At 36.0% G+C, this 22,852-nt stretch overlaps 1 protein-coding gene across 2 annotated transcripts in view; it reads left to right on the forward strand.

The window, feature by feature from the left end:
- CEP350 (centrosomal protein 350) overlaps positions 1-22,852 on the forward strand; it is a 155,977-nt gene that overhangs the window by 27,939 nt on the left and 105,186 nt on the right. For both annotated transcript variants that reach the window (XM_047076855.1, XM_047076856.1), the window contains exons 4-10: positions 1,704-1,818; positions 2,898-3,057; positions 6,427-7,040; positions 12,494-12,607; positions 16,307-16,420; positions 19,952-20,098; positions 21,577-22,235. In XM_047076855.1, the coding sequence (XP_046932811.1) occupies positions 1,704-1,818; positions 2,898-3,057; positions 6,427-7,040; positions 12,494-12,607; positions 16,307-16,420; positions 19,952-20,098; positions 21,577-22,235 (1,923 nt within the window). The remainder of the gene's footprint in view (positions 1-1,703; positions 1,819-2,897; positions 3,058-6,426; positions 7,041-12,493; positions 12,608-16,306; positions 16,421-19,951; positions 20,099-21,576; positions 22,236-22,852) is intronic.

Below are 22,852 nucleotides of genomic sequence, written 5' to 3' on the forward strand. Positions count from 1 at the left end.
TATTTTCTGTACCCTAATCTTCAGAACTGGTTTGAAAATGCATCTGGAAAAGGTACTATAACCTAGATTTGGTCATAATGTAGGGTCAAATGCAGCATTATATATATTCTCTCTCTTCCATATGAGCATTATATATCTACAATGTAGGAATAGTTTTTATCCCCAGTTTAACTTAACCTAATTTAGAGCTGAACTGTCAATTGTCGTTTTTCAAAACTATTGTGTTTTTAAAAATAACTTTTTTTTAAGTTTATTTATTTTTGAGAGAGAGAGAGAGAGAGAGCATGAGGGTGTGCAAGCAGAGGAGGGACAGAGAGAGAATCCCAAGCAGGCTCTGCACTGTCAGCACAGAGCACGATGTGGGGCTTGAATGCACAAACCATGAGATCATGACCTGAGCTGAAACCAAGAGTTGGGTGCTTAACCGACTGAGTCCTCCAAGTGCCCCTAAAAATAACTTTCAAGGATGACAGGGGGCTTATAATATAAATGGGAGAAAAAGCCTGATAACAGAATATCAATGATTATTCCAGTTTTGTGAGTACATTGTACCACAAAAATCTGAATGAAGATAAATCAGAATTTTACACAGTGTTTATCTCTGTGTGGTGGAATTTTGATGATTTTAATTTCATTTTTTTATACCTTTTCTGTGCTTTACAAGCTTTCTCCTGTAAGCATATAATTAGGGGAAAATGGTTTTTAAATCATTGAGAACATTGGTGGTTATACCAGAAGTTGACTTCTGTAAAGTGTATGGAAACCTGAGTTCTATCTCGTGAATTTTGTTTTTATTGTGAAACTTATTTTATAGACATAAGACTTAAAAAGTTGTAGCTGTTTGAACAATTCTAAAATTTGAGTCCATCTGAGTTGTTCTTTTCTAATTTTTGCCTGTAAATTGCACAGGCTATATAATGATGATGTGCAACATATAATGTTAGAAAATGTAATGTTTCGGGGCGCCTGGGTGGCGCAGTCGGTTAAGCGTCCGACTTCAGCCAGGTCACGATCTCGCGGTCTGTGAGTTCGAGCCCCGCGTCGGGCTCTGGGCTGATGGCTCAGAGCCTGGAGCCTGTTTCCGATTCTGTGTCTCCTTCTCTCTCTGCCCCTCCCCCGTTCATGCTCTGTCTCTCTCTGTCCCAAAAATAAATAAAAAAATGTTAAAAAAAAAAAAGTAATGTTTCGAAAAATAATAAAAAAAGGTCAACAAAACAAATAGAAAATCTTTGATATTCTTCAGTATCTTTTTTTTAAAATTTTAAAATATGTGTATTTATTTTTGAGAGAGATAGGGAGAGAGAGAAGAAGGAACTGGGGGAGAGGCAGAAAGAGAGAGGGAGAGAGAGAATCCCAAGCAGGCTCCGTGCTGTCAGCACAAAATCCCCACAAGGCGTTCGATCTCACAAACTGAGATCATGACCTGAGCTGAAACCAAGAGTCAGGTGCTCAACTGACTGAGCCACCCAGGTTCCCCTCTTGCGAATCTTTCTGATTTTCTTGTCCAAATGTGGGCAGCACTGTACTACTTGTTACTATAGCTGAAGTAACAAACAATGAAAAAGCTAATACTACAAAAAGTCCTGAATTTTTCCTACTTTAGAGAAAGGTGTCGGACAATATAATTTGTGACTGTGTAAATCAGTAGTAGCTGATTTATATACAGAATTAACCTATTTGTTGTGATGGTGTTTGAACTTCAGCTGAGACACATTGAAAACAAATTAGAAGTTGTCCCTACAAGTACAGCTGTGTTTGATTCTGTCATGGATACCAAGAAATCTTCTGCAAGTGCTACCAGAAAAATAAGTAGAAAAGGTATGTGTGTTGTTGCTTCCAGAATTACAGATGTATTACATTTTTGATGTTTTGTTTCAATTTAATTTCCTTTTATAGTCTGGTATATTTGCTTGCTCTTTTGTCAGAGACCATACCTCATCCACATTTAGGTGTTTTGTCTTCGGTGCTGAGTAGTTTTGAAACAGCCTCATATTCAGTGACTACTGATGATGCTTTCACTATCTTTTGATGAGGGACTTTAGCATCATTGCATCATCTTTGACAGTGACTTTTCATTTGTTTTTCGTGATAAGAATTTGATTTTAAGCCTTTGGGATTATGTCTGTATTTTATTTTTAAATTTTTTTTTTTCAACGTTTGTTTATTTTTGGGACAGAGAGAGACAGAGCATGAACGGGGGAGGGGCAGAGAGAGAGGGAGACACAGAATCAGAAACAGGCTCCAGGCTCCGAGCCGTCAGCACAGAGCCCGACAAGGGGCTCGAACTCACGGACCGCGAGATCGTGACCTGGCTGAAGTCGGACGCTTAACCGACTGCGCCACCCAGGCGCCCTATGTCTGTATTTTAAATTCACAGATATATCACTTTGAGATTTAGTCGATTTAATAAGATTTACATATTTTTTAGGGGGTTAAATCATAATTGGAATTATGTATCTCATAGGTAAATTGACACAATGCCATTACTTTCTCTGGTTACCTTTCATATATGTAATTGTGTGGTTTCTTACTTAATTAGTGGACTAGAACCTGGAGGTTAGTACTTTCCATTAAAACTGTGATTTTTTTTTTTTTAAACCTGTGAGTCTGTTGGATTTTATTCGATAATTCCTTGTTTGAGTGAGAGCCTTTGACCAAAAGGAATTTTGTATGTAGAATTTGTTTTGCATTTTTTTTTTTTTTTGTTCAGAATGCAGTTTTTTCCTCTATAGATTGAGTGGTTTGTAATAGTTTAATTTGAATGTTTTCTGTACACGTATATGATATCCAACTAGAGATGCCAGAAATAATAGATACTTATTTTCATAAACCCTACCCAAATTCAGAGGCAATTGTAGATTATATCATATGTTCTTACAGACTTTCTTTTCCTTCAGATGGTAGATTCCTGGATGACTCTTGGATTAATGCTCCAACCTCCAAATCTTCAAAATCACGAAAAGAGAAATCTCGCAGCCCTCTCAGAGTTACCACCCTGGAGAGTAACATAAGGAAAAATAACCGCGTGGAGTTTCGTGAACCTTTGGTTTCTTACAGGTTAGTGTTTAATAGTAGATTATCAACTAGGATGAGCCTGTAATATTTACATTAAGATTATGGTTTATTTTCTGAGTTTTTCATAGCACTGTGGCTCTAGTATTATTGCCTTTTTCATTTCCCAAAAATGTAGAGCAGAAGTCTTGTATATGATGAAATATTGACTTTCTACTCTTTCACAGATAAAATATTTGGGAGGAAGAAATAGTGACTCCAGGCTACCACCATTGTAATATATGTTTCCTACAGACAGATTATTCAGTCTCTGGAAGTGTGGCTTTTTTTTTTTTTTTCTTCATTAATATCTCAGATTAAGTGTTCTACATAATGAACTTTGTATAGCTTAGTTTTCTCCTTCTTCTTCCCCTCCTCCTCCTTCCTCTTCTTCTTCCTCTTCTTCTTCTTCTTCTTCTTCTTCTTCTTCTCCTTCTCCTTCTCCTTCTTTTCCCTTTCCCCTTCCCTTTCCCCCTTCCCCCTTCCCCCTTCCCCCTTCTCCCTTCTCCTTCTCCCTTCTCCTTCTCCTTCTCCTTCTTCTCCTTCTCCTTCTCCTTCTCCTTCTCCTTCTCCTTCTCCTTCTCCTTCTCCTTCTTCTATCAATTACCTGAAATTTCTTTCCTACTGAGAATGTGAATTGGTTTCTTATTTTAATTTGTTGCCAGTGGCTCCTTTCAGCAACTTATTGTCAGATGTTCAGGATTGATGTATGAATTTTGATAGAATGGATAATATAAAATGTGTATTTTTGTTAGCTGATAATTTAGGATTTCAGTAGATAAAATTAGAGAATTTTATATTTGAGGAATATTTTATTAATGATATAAAAGTATTAATGCTCTTAGTATAGCAAATGGTAATAGGTGATAAACACTGGGCCTTATATTTCTTTGTTTCATTAACATTTTTAGTGTTGTAAAATGTCAACCAGTAAATCAAGGAGTTTCATGATGGTGCTAGATACTACTGGGTATATGTTTGTGCTCTTAAATTTGAGAAAGAATTTGGGAGATAGAGGTAGATCATGAGTTTATATCAGTCTATAACATCAATATTTGATTTGATGCAGTTTTGAAATATCTAAGTGAAAATTTTCAGTAGGCATTTGAACATTTGGGTAGGAATGTGTGTGGAAAGAGGGCTGGGAATGTAAATTTGTGAGTTGTCACTAGTGTTGAAGCGATAAAAATGGTGAAGAAAATATAGGGGAGAAGGCCAGGGAATTAATCTGTGTAAAAGTTCATAGTTTAGTAAAAGGAGAAAGAAAAATGTGGAAAATAGTCGGAGTTCAGAAATCTTTAACCACACAAAAACAACTTGCCTAGAAAAATAATCACTATCGGAATTGAAACTAAATTACTCTTTATTCATATTCTAATACTCTTCCTGCAAAGAATACTACTTGAAAAAAAAAAGAATACTACTTGATATTTAAAATTTTATAAATTATGTATCTTCTAAGATAAGAAAAAGTACCTATAGGGAAGCTGTGAATAGAATGCCCTTCACCTGGCTGACTCCATTCATCAGTCAAAACTTCGGTTTTGGCACCTTCTATCTGAAACATTGCCAGATGTGTTTCTATCCTATTCCATTCCCACAGCCTATTTAGCCCTTCCTGTATGCTCTAATAATACAATATAACTTCTTCTGTTATATATATTTTCGTGTTGCTTTATATTTTGATTCCATATCTAACCATTATATTAGTTATGTAAGGCTGTAAATCTGTCTTATTCTCAAAACATCAGCTTAATGCCTGTCATTTACTAAGTATTCCATAAATATTTTTCCCTAACATTTATTATGAAAATTTTTATATTTACAGAAAAGTTGAGAGAATTGTACAATAAACACCCTTCTATGTATTCAGTAAATATTTAATGAATGAGTAAATGAAAACTAAAAATACAATTTTCTTTTTCTGGTGGGGAGGGAAGATCAACTGTCCTTCCCTTTTTAAGATTGTGACATGATATGCAAACTACCGTTTTATGCTTTCTTTTATTCTTTACATTTGCTAATTTTATACCTAAATCCTTCTAACTATGAATTGTTCTGGTCTGGTAAAGGTAGTGCAAATAACTGAATTTAGTCTTGATCTCTAGTGGAAGCTACATGAGTCATTTCTCAGTCCCCATCTTATTTAATAATCAACCACTCAGAACGGGGTCTGATGTTTTTTGGGTCATGGATTCCAGTGAGAATTTGATGAAAGCTGCAGACTATCTCCTTAGAAAAATGCATATACTCATAGACTGACAATAGATATAATTACCATATTATACTGCAACAGTTATGGCTTTAAGAATTTTTGCGATATTTAGAGTTTTGTGCCTTTCCATGAAACATCTAGATCCGTACTGTATAATAGAACCAGTAATGTGAGCCATACGTACAATTTAAACAGTTTTACTAGTCACATACACAGACACATGAAGATGTTTTACATTCTTTTTCTGTTGTCATCCTGAGTCTTTAGAATCTGGTATGTAATTTACATTGTAGCACATCTCCCATTGGGCTAACCGTATTTCAAGGGCTCAGTAGCTACATGTGGCTAATGTCTACTCTTTGAGACATTGCAGATCCAAATTTTATAATTTTGTTGGCTATTTTTTCATAAATCATGTGCTGTTGTTACTGCTGAGGCTTGTCTTCATTAACTTCGCTTTTAATAAACTACTTCTGTTCCTAAAATATAACTTATTAGAATGATGTATAAAATAAAAATAATCTCTGGAGGAAGACTTTTGTTAATGTTTTTATGAATAAAGAATATGGACTTTGTGATACGTACTTTGGCTATGCCTAGTTGTCTTTGCTTACTCCACAATTTCCAGATGTGCTATACAGAGTTTGAAGCTACCAAAAAAAGTGATCTATGGTTTAGAGAGGTTTAACTTTACTTAACTACATTTATTTGGAGGAAAGTATTTATTATACCTCCACTTTATTTGTACCCCCATCTATTTGTTAATTTGGTACATTATTTAGAAGTTACACAGAATTTGAGAACTTTTTTCCCATACTTAAGATTTCATAGAGGAGTAAAATGCATATTTTGGTAATAGGTATCAAGTGAATTTCTAAAGTCAGATTGTAATCCTATTTTCTGGAGTTCTTAAGGAAATCTCTCCATGTTTTGCATATTTCTTATTTTACATATGCACATTATGATTTAGATTGTTTGCTATCTAACTTGATAGAGGGGGCACTGAGCATTGAATCTTAATGTTAGTGATGAGCATTTTGTTTTTTAACCTACTGGAATTTCTAGATTTTTAAAAAATCTCTAATATTAGAATTCTTTCAGTTTGGTTTCAGTTTGTTTTTTGTGCTCTTTATTTAAAGCTTATTATTTTTTAATAATAGGGAAATCCATGGGACACCTTCCAATGTAAGTCCTAGCCATCTAGAGTCAAAGCATGTATATTGTGTGGATGTTAATGAAGAAAAGCCTGAGAGTGGGAACCGGATGATCTGCAATCGAGAAGAAAGGAACATACATTGCTGTGATTTTGAGAGCTCCCAATCATCTGTCATCAATGATACAGTGGTTAGGTTTTTAAATGATCGACCAGCAATTGATGCGTTGCAAAATTCTGAATGTTTGATTAAGATGGCAGGTCCTGTGAGAACTGAGGAAGAAAAGCCTAGTAGAGCAAAAGGAAATGAGAAGGCTTCTGTAAGTAACATGGGCCATGATGTTGATCTAAAAGTGTTACGGATAACGGACTCTTCTCCCTCCTCTACGAGTACTTGTAATTCCCAAAGATTAGATATTTTAAAGCAGCGACAACATGATGTCAAACTGGAAAAACTCAAGGAGCGAATTAGGAAACAGTGGGAACACTCAGAAGAAACAAATGGCCGGGGCCAGAATCTGGGTCATATTGACCATCCAGTAATGGTTGTTAATGTTGATAACTCAGTGACAGCAAAAGTCAGGAAAGTGGCAACAGCACCACCTGCTCCAACATATAAAGGTTTGTAGTCAGTCTTTGTATCTTTCTCTCTTCCTGCCTTCTTGTCCCCCTTTCTTCCTAGGGTGCATTTGAATAGAGAAGGTCATCTTTAGAACAGGGTGTGATTCTCAAATCAAATGCTTAAGAAATTAATTCAAGGTGCAGGTTAAAAATACAGATTCCTGGATGCTACACTGGATCTAAATCAGAATTTCTCGGTATAGAGTCCAGAATTAGATTTTTTAACAAGTCCCTCAGGAGATGAAGAACCCCATCTGAATAGTTAATAAACTGAAAAAAAGAAAATACGAATTAGTGTCGTTTTTAGAGAACTGCCAGAATTTTACTCTTATTCCACCATTGTATTTGGATTGTTATTAGGAATTCTTTCAAAAGTAAATATTTAAAATTATAATTGAGTTAATTCCAGTTACAGTTGGTTACAGAATATTTTGGCACTGATATTTTGATCCTGTTATTTGAAGCTCTTAAGTTTTGACAGTAAGGGATTCCCCCCCCCGCCCCCATGTTTGAGAAAACAAATATTTAAATCAGATTTATACCAACATAGATAGATTTTCATTGAGAAAATCCTTTTCTAAGAGAATCTCTGCTTTGTAGCCAACTCAAGTTTTTATATATGGTGGTTTTAAGGAGATTGTATTTTTATGTTCCTGAAATTATTTTCACAGAGTTATTCATGTAAAGTTTTTAATTAAAGAGTTGATTCATTGATCAGATCAGTCTGTGTTAGATTTTTGTCATTAAAACTTCTGCTACCATAGCCTTTCTTTTGTCAAAGTTCAGTTTTTCTAGATAAGTGTATGAAGATCAAAAATTGTCAAGATTCATTTTTTTCTGTTAATTTTAAGTTATTAATAAACTAGGACAGTTTTTGCTATAGTTAATTTTGTTTTGTATTTGTCTACCAAGTCTAACTTTTCTCTGACCAGCTTTGCAGTTTTTTTGTAGTCCTAAGGTCTTCTTCTCCAGAATGAATTTTATATGTGCAGTTAGAGCAATTATCGGTTTTATTATTTTTTTATTTTTTTAATGTTTATTATTTATTTTTGAGAGAAAGAGAGAATGAGAGACAGAGAGCAGGTGGGGATGGGCAGAGAGAGAGGGAGACACAGAATCCGAAGCAGGCTCTGAGCTGTCAGCACAGAGTCTGTCGCGGGGCTTGAACCCACGAACCGTGAGATCACGACCTGAGCCTAAGTCGGACACTCAACCAACTGAGTCATCTAGGTGCCCCAGAGCAATTATCAGTTTTATTTTATGTTGGTTATTATATTTTGATAATGATAATTAATTGTGAATTAGATAAAAGGTGGATAATTTGCATTTTATTCTTGCTAATTTGTGATAAAATTGTGAGCAGTTCCCTTTAGAATACTGAAAACTTGTTATTCAGGATTGGTCTAATGTATTATTAATTAAATTATTTCATATCCTTCTAGTCATTTGTGTACAATATAGTAATTGTCCACACTGTTGACAGAGCAAATAGCAAATGTTCTTATTGGTTGTGAGATAGTGATTATCCAAAACTTTTGCTATATTAATGTCAGATCCATTAAATAAAGATTGTACATTTAAGGTGTGTTTATTCTAGAAATCAAAGTTCTGAAATTCCAAAAGTTATTCCAGTAAGGCAAAGCTAAGATGATCGACCTAAATCCATATTTTATTTAATAATTTACAAAAATCTAAAAATTAAAAATAGGACGGAACAAAACAAACACAACCCGAACGAACCTGAGTGAAAATCTTAAAATCTTAACTTCCTCTGAGTTGGTGATTGGATTTCGCACTTACCTTTTATTTAATAATTTTTTAACCTGTTAGTTTTCATATTAAAATGTTTTATAGGGACACCTGGGTGGCTCAGTCAGTTAAGCATCTGACTCTTGATCTAGGCTTGAATCTTGTCTTGGGGTTGTGGGTTTGAGCCCCACGTTGGGCTCCCTGCTGGGAGTGAAGCCTACTTAAAAAAAATTTATAAATAGAACTTTTGGGGGCTAATTTATGAACTATAGCATACATTTGTGAAATTATAACAGAATATGGTTTCCAACGTCCTGAGCAATGGATTTATTTTTCCCAACACTGAAAAACTATGTTTGTCAACTTTTTGCCAATGTAAATGAAAAGGATCGTAATATACTATATTCTAAAGTGACATTTTACTTTCATGTGTTCAAATACGTAATAAATTCACTTGGTTCACAATTCAAAAGATGAAAAGGATGTACCAGGAAAATCTCTTGTTCTGCAGCTCCCTGGTCCCCTTTCAGGTTATTACTTGTGTTAACAGTTCGTATATTCTTCCAGATAATTTTTGCGTACACAAATAGTATGTGTGTGTTTAATTATTTTCTTTCTCTTTTTATGCAGTTGTTAGTATACTAAACCCATTCTAAACCTTGGTTTTCCATTTATGTTTTTTATGTTATTCATTCATTCATTCATTCATTTAAAGTTTATATACTTATTTTGAGAGAGATACACAAAGTGAGTGGAGGAGGGGCAGAGAGCGAGGGGAGAGAGAGTATCCCAAGCAGGCTCCACACTGTCAGTGCAGAGCCTGATGGCGGGGCTCAAACTCAAAAACTGTGAGGTTATGACCTGAGCTGAAATCAAGAGTCGGACACTTAAATGACTGAGCCACCCAGGTGCCCCTGGTTTTTTTTTTTTTTTTAAATTTAAAGACATGAAAAGTGTTCTATGATTCTGCTTTAAAATTTCAATTTAAAAGTAGTGAGCACAAACAGTGTTTATGTGATTTTTGTCTTATACTTAGTTGTTTGCATACATTTTTCTCCCTGGTGTAAATGCCCATGAAGTTTAAGACCTTATATTGATCATCCTTATTTTATTTCAGAGCCTAGTACACTGTCTTGAGCATAAGTGCACAGTAGCTTTTTTATTCTAGTCAATAAATCCAACTAGTAACGAAAAAAGGGGACAAAGAATAGAAATACGGTAGTCCCCCCTATCCTCAGGGGATACATCCAAGCCTCCCAGTGGATGTCTCAAACTGTATAGTGCCAAACCCTATAAATATTATTTTTTCCCCTATACATACATACATACCTATGATAAAGTTTAATTTATAAATCAGATACAGTAACATATTAACGAAAATAACTAGACCAATTATAACAGTACACTGTAATAAAAGTTAAGCGAATGTGGTCTCTCAAAATATTTAAATTTTTTTTAAGTTTTCCTTTAAGTTAAAAAAACATTTTTTTTAAGTTAATTTACTTACTGTAAGCTAAGGAGGGGCAGAGAGAGGGAGAGAGAGAATCCCAAGCAGGCTCCATACTGGCAATGCAGAGCCCGATGCATGGCTTGAACTCACGAACTGTTAGATCATGACCTGAGACAGAATCTAGAGTCGGACGCTTAACTAACTGAGCCACCCAGACACCCCTCTCAAAATCTTATTGTACTGTCCTCACTCACCCTTCTTCTTGTGATGCTGTGAGATGATAAAATCCCTGTGTGATGAGATGAAATGAATGACGTAGGCACTGTGACATAGCATGAGGCTACTATTGGCCTTCTGATCATCTGATCCTGGGCCATGGTTGACAGTGTGTAATGGAAACTGCAGAAAGTGAAACAGCGGATAAGGGGGGACTAATGTAAAATTGGGGGACAGAAAAGGGAACTGGTGTAGATATTGAAAGCTTCTTAAACTTAACTTATAAATAAAAATGCAGATATAATGAAAGGCTCCCATGGAGATAAATGTTTCCTGAAGAGGAGAGGAGAAAAAATGATAGAGTTGAATGCAGAGAGATGGGGTGGGGATGATGGTGGTGAAAAGTTGAGACAGCGAGAGATTTGCATGGGATTGCCACACTTTCTTATTACAAACTGTAGCTTGCAATAGCCTGGACACTACGTTTACAAATTTTTTGTTGCATAGGCATAATTGCATGCCCCTTGCCACAAATGTCAGGTGAAATTAAACTTCTGCTCTTGTGCTAAAAGCTGAATAGATTCATTTCTATTAGACATGCAATTAGTTTACCGGTGCATTTTATTTAACACTTCTAGAGTGCTTTTATCAGTTTTTGACTCCAGTCTGTTCTTTATATTGATTTAATTTTACAAACATTTATTGGGTGCCAATTCTTTGATAAGTTGAGACCATCTGAAAAGAGAAATCTTTATACTACTCTAGTCATCGTCCATATTCATCATTTTTATGATTTTTTAAAATAGCCTTCCAAGATAAATTCGAAGTAGGAAATCAGACTGTTAATCCCTAGGAAATAGCACATGTGTAATGTTTGTTGCAAGATTGAACAAGTATGTTTTAAAGACCTGTTTTCTGCACCTTGGGTGCATTTTGCTTGTGTAGTAGATAGCAGCTTGTCGGTTTGTTCAGCCATAGGCAAAATCAGACAGATGGTAGCAATTAATGCCTGTCTTCAAAGGAAGTAGTATTGTCTCTCTCTTACTCCTGAGAACAGTAGTTCTTTCTCTGAAATCCGTAATTTACAATTGACGTTCTTTTATCATTTAATTGAGTGCTTCTCCATTTCTAGTCCTTTTGAAGAAATGGATATTGCTTCATCTCACTGAAGCTTACTTTTTCCCAACAGTATTTGTCAGCACATTATGTGGTAGCTAATTATGCATCCTTCTTTTAAAAGCGTATAAAGCTGCTCACCAGCATTTGTTTTTAGGGAAACACGAATCAAAACCACAGTGAGATACCATTCACAACCACTAGGATGGCTGTAATAAAAAAGACAGAAACAAACAAAAACACAATAACAAGTGCTGGTGAGGCTGTGGAGAAATCGGAACCCTCATGCATTGCTGGTGAAAATGTAAAATGGTAGAGCTCCTTTAGAAAATGGTTTGGCAGTCCTCAGAAGTTAAACATGGAGTTACCATATGACCCAGCAATTCAAACTCCTAGGTATGATACCCAAGGAAATTGAAAACATATGTCCACACAAAAACTTGTACATGAATGTTCATGGCAACATTGTTAATACTAGCCAAAAAGTAGAAACTGTTCAGGTACCTATCAACTGATAAATATATAAATAAATGTTGCTATATTCATGCAATGGAATATCATTCAACAATAAAAAAGAAGAAAGCTTTGATACATGTTACATGGTGACTGAAAACATTATGTTAATTGAAAGACGCCAAACACAAAAGGTCACACACATATTGTAGGATTCTATTTATATGACACTTCCAGGATGAGCAAATCCATGAAGGTGGAAGGGAGGTTAGTAGTTCCCAGGGAATAGCATGATGGAGGAGTGGCTGCTAATGGGTACAGGAAATTAGTGTTGATAGGTCCATAACTTTGTGAGTATACTGAAAACCATTGAACTGTGTTCTTTAAAACAGTGAATTTTATGGTTAATTATATCTCAATTTATAAAGCAACTTTGATAAGACTGTTTTGTATTGTTGGTATATATTAGGCTTCAATCCTTCAGAGACCAAGATTCGAACGCCTGATGGGAAAGTGTGGCAGGAGGCTGAATTTCAAAACATGAGTCGAGAGCTGTATCGAGACTTAGCACTTCACTTTGCAGGTGAGAGTGGAGCGTTCTTAGATTTTGCATGTTTTATCATGTATGCTATCTGACATCATATTTAAACCTAAAATTGTCACCAAAATAAAGGTATTTCCCTTTTTTAACTGCATGGTATACCAAAGTAGTTGTGGTTTCAGTCATAAGGCTCTCTTAGCGTCTAGGCTCTGCTCCAGGATTAAAATTAGCATACATGGCTGATGAGACAGAAACTAGGTTATTTTTAACCTCAGAGACTCTCTGAGTCAGGCCTGTCTGATTTGAAGGAAACATAGCAGAGTCTAGTTGAAGTTTACTTCTACTAGACTGAGATCTTTGAGATGGTCAGTAATTTGGTAGGCAGCAGATAAGATGATACTACCATGAGGGCAAAATGCAGAAAGAAAAATCAACGTTATAGGAACAGAGTACATTTAGAGAATTGGAAATAGGAGGAATTTACGGAAGGTTGAAGAGGGAAATGGGAAGGTGATACTGTAATGTTATGGAATGCTTAGTGCAATTTGGGGTAAGGTGATGCATTCGTAGTCTTCTGTACTTTTGTTTTACAGTTGTGGAAATGGAGGCTTACTGAGTAATTTCCCCCAAGTTTGTATCTATAGATAGAGTAGTTGAGAATGGAAGCCAAAATTCAAAGCCAACTCTGTCTGACTCTACAGCCTGAGATTTTTCTACTAAGCCCCCATAGAGATTTTGCTAATATATTTTGTGGTATTAAGTGTCCAGTCCAGTTTTCCTAGTATTATTATTGGGACAGTGTATTCAGGTTTTTTTTCTTTTTTTCCTGAGATGGAAAAGGAGTATAATATAATCGTTAAGAGTAAAGATTTTGGAATTAGCTTACAAGGGTTCAAATTCTTGCTCTGCCTCTTATTACTTATATATATACTACCTGTGTTTTTCTCATCTGTAAAAGAGGGATAATAATAATATACCTCTATAGGTCAGTATCTTTACAGACCAGTAGAATGATGTATGTCAATGAATTCTTTAAGAAGTCTGCCTGGGGGTGCCTGGGTAGCTCAGTTGGTTGTTATCCAACTCTTGATTTCAGCTCAAGTCATGATCTTGTGGTTTTATGACTTTGAGCCCCATGTCAGGCTCTGTGCTGACCACGCGGAGCCTGCTTAGAATTCTCCCTCTCTTTCTGCCCCTACCCTGCTCGTGCTTTCTCTGTCCCTCTCAAAATAAATAAATACACTTAAAAAAAAAAAAAGGGTCTGTCTGTTGGGGCACCTGGGTGGATCAGTTGTTTGAGCGTCCAGCTTTGGCTCAGGTCGTGATCTCGTTTGAGCGTCCAGCTTTGGCTCAGGTCGTGATCTCAGCATTTGTAAGTTCAAGCCCCATGTGGGGCTTGCTGCTGTGAGCACAGAGCCCACTTTGGATCCTCTGTCCTCCTCTCTTTCTGCCCCTCCCTCTGCTCATGCTATCTCTCTCTCTTAAAACTAAACATTAAAAAAAAAAGTCTGTCTAGTAAGACTGCTTTTTCTTTCATGGTGGTTGAACTCTGTCCATTAGCTTCTAGCTAGGACTGACCCATCTACTTGTGTTTTAGGTTCCATTTACTCTTGTAAAAGTTTAAAGACATCATTTTGTCCTTATTTCCTTTCTTTGGCATCATCAAATTTTCCCTCTCCTCAAGGTCATGCCCATCAACAGACTGTTTGCTAACATGCTGTTATCTCAGCCATCATAAAAGAATGCTGCTTTTGGCCCTACTCTCTTCAGTTATTGCCTTGTTTCTCTCCTATTTGTGGCACAACTTCAGAAAGTTGCCTTATACTCATTGTCTCCGGTTTTTCTCCTCCCTTTCACTCTTGAACCCTTTTCTATTTGGGTTTTGCTCCGCCTTCTCTGTGGACTGCTAATGTCAAGGTCATCAGTGACTTCCACATTGCTCAATCCAGTGTTTGATTCTCAGTTGTCATCTTGATCTCCCTGCGACATTAGACATGATAGATTACTTCTTTCTTGAAACGCTTCACTTGACATCTAGGGTTCCTTAAGTGTTTGGTTTTCCTCCTGAGTCTAGCTACTCTTTTTCAGATTTTTTTTTTTTTACCTAATTAACTCCCTGATATCTGAACATAGTCATGCCCAGGGCTCAGTACTTGGGTCTGTCTATCCTTTTTTTTCCCTTTCTTTTCTCTTCTCTTCCTCTCTCTCTCTTTTTTCTTTTTCTTCCCTTACTACTACTGCTACTACTACTGTTTATTTATGTACACTCTAGGCAGGCTCGTCTAGTCTCAGGACTTCAAATATTTTCTGTTGCCGTTGATTCCCAAATTTATGTCTCTGGCCCAGACTTTTCCTCTGCACTCAGACTTGTATCCAACTGCTAACTCTACCTCTCCCTTTGGATATATAATGGATTTCTCAAACTTAATAAATCCAAAATGGAGCTAACTAAATGGGGTCATGATACCCCCTTAAACCTACTCCTTTGGTAGTCCCTCTATCTCTGTTAATTCTATCTTTCTACTTCAGGCCCCAGATCTTGAGTCATCCTTGACTCCTCTATTTCTCTCAGACCTTATGTTTCATGTTGTTCAAAATATATCTAAAATATAACCACTTTCTCCACCTCACCACCTTTCTCCAGAGAAAGAGCAGAGCTCTATATGTATTTTAAAGTTTACATTTCACTACTACCTAGGTCCAAGCCACCATCAGTCTCTTGTGTGGATTATTGCAATAGCCCTCTCATTGGTCTTCCTGCTTCTGCCCTTCTAGTAAGCCGGTTATCATCACAACTGCTAGAGTAAGCTTGTTAAGATTTAGTTTAGATCATATCACTCCTTTGCCCTAAAACTTCCAAAAACCTCTCGATCTCATTCTTAAGTAAAACCTGAAGCTCTTTCAGTGACTCGTAAAGCCCCACACAATCTGGCCCTCAGTTATGTCTCTGACCGTGGTTCTCTCTACTCTGTGTTCATTTCACGGACACTGGCCTGCTTGCTGTTTCTCAGGTATGTTCCTACTTTAGGACCTTTGACTCACACTTCCACTCTGTTCAGAGTGCAGAGCTCTGTATGTGTTTTAAAGTTTACATTTCTTCAGATCTGTAATTGAGGTTGATTTTCAAGTTTATATGTATAGCTAGTCTATTTCCCCAGATTGGAATTTAAAAAAATCAGTGAGTAGTAATTTATATGTGAAATGGCTTGACATATTTCACGAGCATAACCATAAAAGGGTTAATATTTGGGAATATTATTTTATGAAGTTTTATTCTGGAAGTTCATGAATATCTCAGATATGTAGGAATTTTTAAATGAAATAAGAATCTGTGAAAGTACTCACCTGTGAGATTCTATAAATGATCCAACCCTGGCTTGGAAAGCATTACTTTTGTAACTTCTTCCAGTTTGTGAAATTGTGAAAATGAGGAAAATTTTTCGAGGGTTTTCTGGAAAACAACAACAACAGCAAAACAACACAACAACAAAACAAAGCAAAAATGAAAAACAAAAAATGAAAACTTAGAACTCAAACTGTAGGGGTAGTTAGTGGTAATCTTTAGACCTTTCCATAAGAGGAGTTGGCATTGGTAGCTTATGGGTCACAGAAGTAGCCTCAGCGAAGATTTTTTCCCCCCTACCTGAATCATGCTTTATGCTGATTTTTCTTACTGGGAAGAGGACGAATGGGTGGGTAGGAATCATTATAATGTTTGCTATAAGTGTTTCTGCTTTTCAGATGATATCTCTATGAAAGAGAAACCTGCTGAAAAAAGTAAAGAGAAAAAAGTGGTCAAGCCAGTGCGAAAAGTCCAAAAGGTAACACAGTTATCAAGTCCAGAAGGCAAAACAGGTTGGTTTTCTCAATATCATGCCCATCCCCATTACATAATACTGAAGTGGCATTCTATATGGAAATAAGTGGTTTTTTTTTCTTAAGTTTATTTATTTTGAGAAAGAGAGAAAGAGCGCATGCATGGGGGAGGGACAGAAAGAGAGGGAGAGAATCCCAAGCAGGCTCCACTGTCAGCAGGAGCCTGACATGGGGCTCGAACTCACGAACTGTGAGATCATTACCTGAGCCAAAATCAAGAGTTGGATGCCTAACCGACTGAGCCATCCAGGTGCGCTGGAAATAAATACTTGTTAACCAGATGTTTTCATTGTTTGGCACATAGAAAAATTTAGTACATTTTACATATCATTATTTTGTATACATGTTTTATTGAGGTATAGTTGATATAGAATAAGCTGTACATATTTAGAAAGTTTGATGAGTTTTCACATATGTATGTACTCATGAAACCTTATGTTCACCATAATAGTAAACATATCTCCCCAGCCCAATTGTTTAATCATTATTTTTAATAGAAATTAACCAGATTACAGGTAATGATTTTTATGTAGTAAACTTTTATATATAAAGGGATTGCCTATGACTGTCACTACATCCCTTCACTTACTCTCAAAAGAGAATAAATGTTGCATGAGAAAAATGTAGCAGTCCATGCCAATACTGGTCAGGCCAGACTCTAAATAGATCAGGACTGAGAAAAAGAGAATTCCCTAGTTTTGTAGTTATTAACACTTCAGGCCTAGTCTAGGTTGCCTGCATTTATAACCTGTTCTGTTCTGTTATGTCTAGCTTTGTTCTTTTGGTGAGTGAGTTAATTTTAGTGTCCCTTGGTTTCCCCGTATGTAAAATGGGAAAGCAGTAGTATTTTTCTCACAGGGTTGTTGTGAAAACTAAAATAATTAATACCTAAAAGCATTCAGTATGTAGTATTTGGCACATGGTAAGCACTCAAATGTTAGGTATGATTCCATTAATAATAATTATTATTTCTGGTATATTGAAAATGGTTATTTAGCTGTCATATTTATGTTAGTGAGTAATTTGGCCTGAGAGAGTGGAGGAGGTTGAGAATTTGTCACTTTCAGTTTGGAGACATTCAGAATCAATCATTCATTCATTCATTATGCAGATATTTTTGAGCACTTTATACATGTGACGCCCTGTGCTATACTAAGCTTAGGCAATACAGTGATAAGCAGGATACACATGGCCCCTACCCTCTTGGAATTTATAATCTGTCAGGAAAACAGTAGATAGTAGATACACAGTTATAATAGAATGTGACTAATGTATGATAGGGAATTATAGGAACATGGAGCAGGAGTGATGAGGCACTGGTATTTTTTTTTAATATATGTATTTTAAGTTTATTTATTTATTTTAAGAGAGAGAGAGAGTACAAATGGAGGAGGAGCAGAGAGAGAGAGAGAGAGAGAGAGAGAGAGAATCCCAAGGGGCTCGATGTCACGAACCATGAGATCATGACTTGAGTTGAAATCAAGAGTTGGACGCTCAACCGACTGAGCCACCCAGGTGCCCCAGAGGCACTGGTTTTTAACCAGACACTTGTTTTTCTGATCATAGACTAATCTATGGGATGTGAAGTAACAGATTTTGTGACACCCATTGTTAACCTCTAGATGTCAGAATGACCCTGACTATATACAAATCAAAATTTTATAAGAACGTGAATTATCTGAACACAAACGAAGCTAATTTTTACATTAAAAAATATGTCAAAGTGTTATTTTTATGTGGTATTATGTAATACTCTTGCCAGGGGCATAGTTTGAAATGAAGCACTGGGACCATTGTAACTTGTAAACACTGATCTTGGATTGTGTTTTTCCAGTTTTGTGGTAGACTAATTCCCATGTATGCACTGTGCAGTGACTGACAGAGAATCATTAAATGTGCTAAAGCTGTGTTAATAGTTTATCAATAACTGAAAGTCCCCTTGTACCACCAGCGACTGCAGTGAGACTATTCTAGAAAGCCAGAATTTAGAAATAACCACACAGCATATTCAGAAGCCAACATTTATAAATAACTACCCAGTATATTCATGGTTGCTTGCTTTTGATTCAGAAATCAAGAGAAGCTGAACTCCAAGAGAAGCCTGTTCTTTCATTTTGCCTAAGAACATAGTTTCTTATAAATAGATTGAACAGTAGACTTAAAGCCTTTTAAATATTTTAGATCGCTTAAGGTTAATAACAAGGTGCAAAAACACTTAAAAAGTAAACACTGATTCATAATTCATGTTTCTTAATACTAGATGTTTTATTAAAACTGCGGTTTAATTGAAACTTTTAAATTGAAGCCTTTTTAAAAGAACTCTAAATTGGATGTCCTTTATTACAAATGCAATAAAATAGCATTACAGAAAGCTTGAAAAATGAAGAAAACAGAAAACCACTACCCTCACTTAAAGTACTAGTGTTTTGTTTTTTTCCTTACAGTAGTTTAAAAATCATAATAGTAGGTGATGTAATCATTGCATACATAACATTTTGTCTTTTTCTCTTAGCATTGTACCACCAGAACTTTTTTCTTATTTCTTATGGAAATTATAATTTGCAATAGCCACACAGTACTCCACCTGTGTTGGTGTATGATGATCTAATTTTAATTTTTTTATAGTCTGAAAGTAGTAAATGAAGAGTTTTTCTCTTAATCAACAGCTGTGTTTATTGGACCATACTTTCATGAACTTTTATAACGAGGGCAGTTTATACTGTTGGCGATGTTTGCTTTTTGAGTGTCATTGTTTTATGCATAGAAAAGTAATGTACAGTTCTATGTATCTATAAAATATAATGTGAAATTCCTTATAATACCATTCCCTTAACAGTAATCACTGGTAACTGTGACATGTTTCTTGGGATTTTTTTCCTACGCTTAGCTGAAGTCATTTGTTCATTCAGCAGACATACACTTTACTATGTGCCAGGTACCTTTGGTAAACCAAACACTTACTATACTTAAGATATGTTTTTTGTTGTGTGCCCAAACTGTTGAATTCAGTGCTCTGCTTCTTGAGGATTCAAGAATCATTAATGTTTGGTACTTAACGTCCAAAGCATTTTTTTTTTCAATTTTTTTTTTAATCTTTATTTATTTTTGAGAGAGAGACAGCGTGTGAGCAGGGGAGGAGCAGAGGGAGAGGGAGACACAGAATCCGAAGCAGGCTCCAGGCTCTGAGCTGTCAGCACAGAGCCTGACGTGGGGCTCGAACTCACAAACTATGAGCTCATGACCTGAGCCGAAGTCGGATACTCAACTGATGGAGAGCCACCCAGGTGCCCCATGTCCATAGCATTTTATACTTATTTGAGATGTGTGGATAAATCAAGACTTAAACAAACTGCTAATTAATTTTGGGGACATTGGGTTAAAAATTAGGTTGTAAACCCTCTGACTTTGGCATAAGATCAGCATAAGATTAATTACAAAACCTGTATGGTTGAGTAGATATACTTGAAGTTTTAAATTCAACCCGGTATGTGTATGTATATATTTTTTTAGGTAGCAGTCGTCTGATAAGTACATCTTCTTGGCGAGATGGACAAAAATTAGTAAAGAAGATTCTGGGGCCTGCACCCAGATTGGAGCAAAAAGAGCGAAGAACAGCATCAAGTGACAGAAGTGGAAGAGAAAGAACTACTAAATCTGGTGAGTAATTAAATTGTTAAATTAAATTGTTTCAGTAATTAAAATTGTTGAGAAAAGCAATTAAAGATTGCTTGTATAAGTACGTAGAGAAGGTGAAAGTACTCTTGAGAATGCTTTCAGAATTTGGTTTATAATTGTGAATGTAGCTCAAAAAAGAACTGTTCTATTGGACTTGTCTGTGGATAATTCCATATATAGATGTTATGATGACTTTTATTAAGGATTCTATTTGTTATGTTAATTACATTTAGCTGCCAGCTGCATAGAAAAGCATCATTTAATTAGGTTTTATTAGACTTTTAGGGACCTTAAGAGACTAAGTCCGATTTGTCTTTCTCTACACAAACATAGGCAGACATTCATAATATTGGCTTTTTTTATTTGACAGATTAGGAAACAGGCCCTGAGAGAGAAGTGATTTTTTTTCTCAGGGTATATATTCAGTGGGTGGCAAAATTTGATCTAGAATCTAAAACTCTTTGGTTTGACCCTCAAGTCCATTACTTTTCTCTTTGTGAAGTATCTTAAATGCTCTTTGAGATAACTAGTTACTTGTTTCATGAACACTAATTTTGGGAAATGAAATATAAGTTAACTACAGGCCAGCTTTCCTTTTCAGGAACAAAATTTGCTTTAATTAATTTGAGCTTCTGGAATGGATTCAGTAAGAAATGCAATCACAACTATAATTTGGGATATAGAAATCAATATATACTTTGTATTTACTCCTCTTTACTTTCACTAGCTTATAAATAAACTCATATGCATTCTTGGTTTAAAATCAAGCCATGTCAGTAAGCATTTAGATTTTAAAATGATTGTTTTTCTATCTATTTAATTTTTTTTCTGTTATTCATTGGAGAGTTGTGGCAGCTAAACATTGTTGGGTTTTGAACTCCTGATTTGATGGTTTGGGGATGGAGAGAGATAGTAATATTAAATATGTACATGGGAGAGAAATAATAATTCTCTATTAATACTTAAATATTCACATCAACAATAGATTTGTCTTTATTTTAGAAATATTAAAAATGCGTTGTTTAAATGCCAAGGAAGTATAGTTGTTGTCTTTTTTTTTAAGTTTATTTATTTATTTTTGAGAGAAAGAGAGTAAGCAGGGGAGAGGCGGAGAGAGGGAGAGAGAGAGAATCTCAAGCAGGCTCCACACTGTCAGTGCAAAGCCCGACTTGGGGCTTGAATTCACGAACTATGAGGTCATGACCTGAGCTGAAATCACAAGTCGGACACTTAACTGTGCCACCCAGGCACACTGGAAGTCTAGTTTTTTAAAAGATTGAAATTATTCGCCTCTAAAAAAGGTGTTTTTCTTTCCTTCTATTATAGTCTTTAAACAACTTTATCGGATACTTGAATTTGAGTTTAGAATAAAGGAACATTCCCTAATTTTGTCCTTACTGCAGTAAATCTTAGGAATGAATTTAGGTTTTCATACATTGCTAACAGTTCATATTTTGCAGGGGGTCATATTGGAAGAGCAGAATCTGATCCTAGATTGGATGTTTCGCATAGACATCTTCCACGAAACTCAGAACGTTCGAGAAGTAGAGCTCGGTCTGAGACTAATACAAAGAAATTAGCTCCATCTCTTCCAGATAATAAACAGGAGGACAGTACTGCCTTAAATAAGGACTTTTTACCTCTTGAAATTCGTGGAATTCTTGATGACCTACAGCTGGATTCTACAGTTCAGGCTGCAAGGCAAGAAATAGGAGAGTTACAGAATCCGAAGTCATCAGCACCAGTACAAGCTCCTAGGAGTCACAGCCCAGTAAAAAGAAAACCTGACAAAATAACAGCTAATGAAGATCCCCCTGTTATTTCCAAAAAGCGCCACTATGACACAGATGAGGTACGGCAGTACATTGTCAGACAGCAGGAGGAAAGGAAGAGGAAGCAAAATGAAGAGAAGAAGGCTCAAAAGGAGGCCACCGAGCAAAAGAACAAACGATTACAGGAGCTCTATCGGAAACAGAAAGAAGCCTTTACTAAAGTCAAAAATGTGCCTCCTTCTGAGCCATCAGTAACCAGGCGACTGCAGGAAACTTACTCCAAATTGCTACTAGAAAAGACCTTGCTTGAAGAGCCGCCTCACCAACATGTCACACAGGAAACGCAGGTAATAGTAGTGTCAGAAATACAGAGGGAAGTAAGTCATGATTGGAAAAACCTTATTCACCACTTTGTTGCCATCATTTCAAATATTCAGACAGACGCCCAGACGGTATTTAATAATGATGATCTTTTCATGAAACTTATTGTGTGTGAAGAGTGATTTGATAAATATGATTAGAAAGAAGTACTCAGTTTAGCGTTTCCTAGAGTGAGTGTTCCTGATCTCTGTTCAGCTCGTCATTGTTGTTAGTTCCATCCTTGCCTAGTTTTCACTGTGTTACTGAGCATAAAGTTAGATGATGTTCATAAAAGCCTAGTTTTGTGATCTGTGCGGAACCTAGAGAATATCCTATTGTATGTGATGATTTTACGAGTATTGCTCTTGTTTTAAGAATAACATTCAGTACGTGCCATGTACCTACCACAGACTGTGTTAAAGTCTTTACCTTTATAGGGTAAAGCTTCACTAAATCCTTACAACTCTGAGAAGGTAAGTACTATTAGTATTTCTAGACAAAAAACTGAGGTTTAGGAAGAGTATTATTTCCTTCAAATTACACAGTTAGTATTAGGTGCCCTTCTTGGATTTCAGATGCAATTTTGCTGTTAATTGTAATGGCT

Source organism: Lynx rufus, unplaced genomic scaffold (genome assembly GCF_022079265.1).
Source record: "Lynx rufus isolate CCGP_SWC_20201006 ecotype Redwood Valley unplaced genomic scaffold, mLynRuf1.p SCAF_15, whole genome shotgun sequence".
NCBI classification, from domain to species: Eukaryota; Metazoa; Chordata; class Mammalia; order Carnivora; family Felidae; genus Lynx; species Lynx rufus.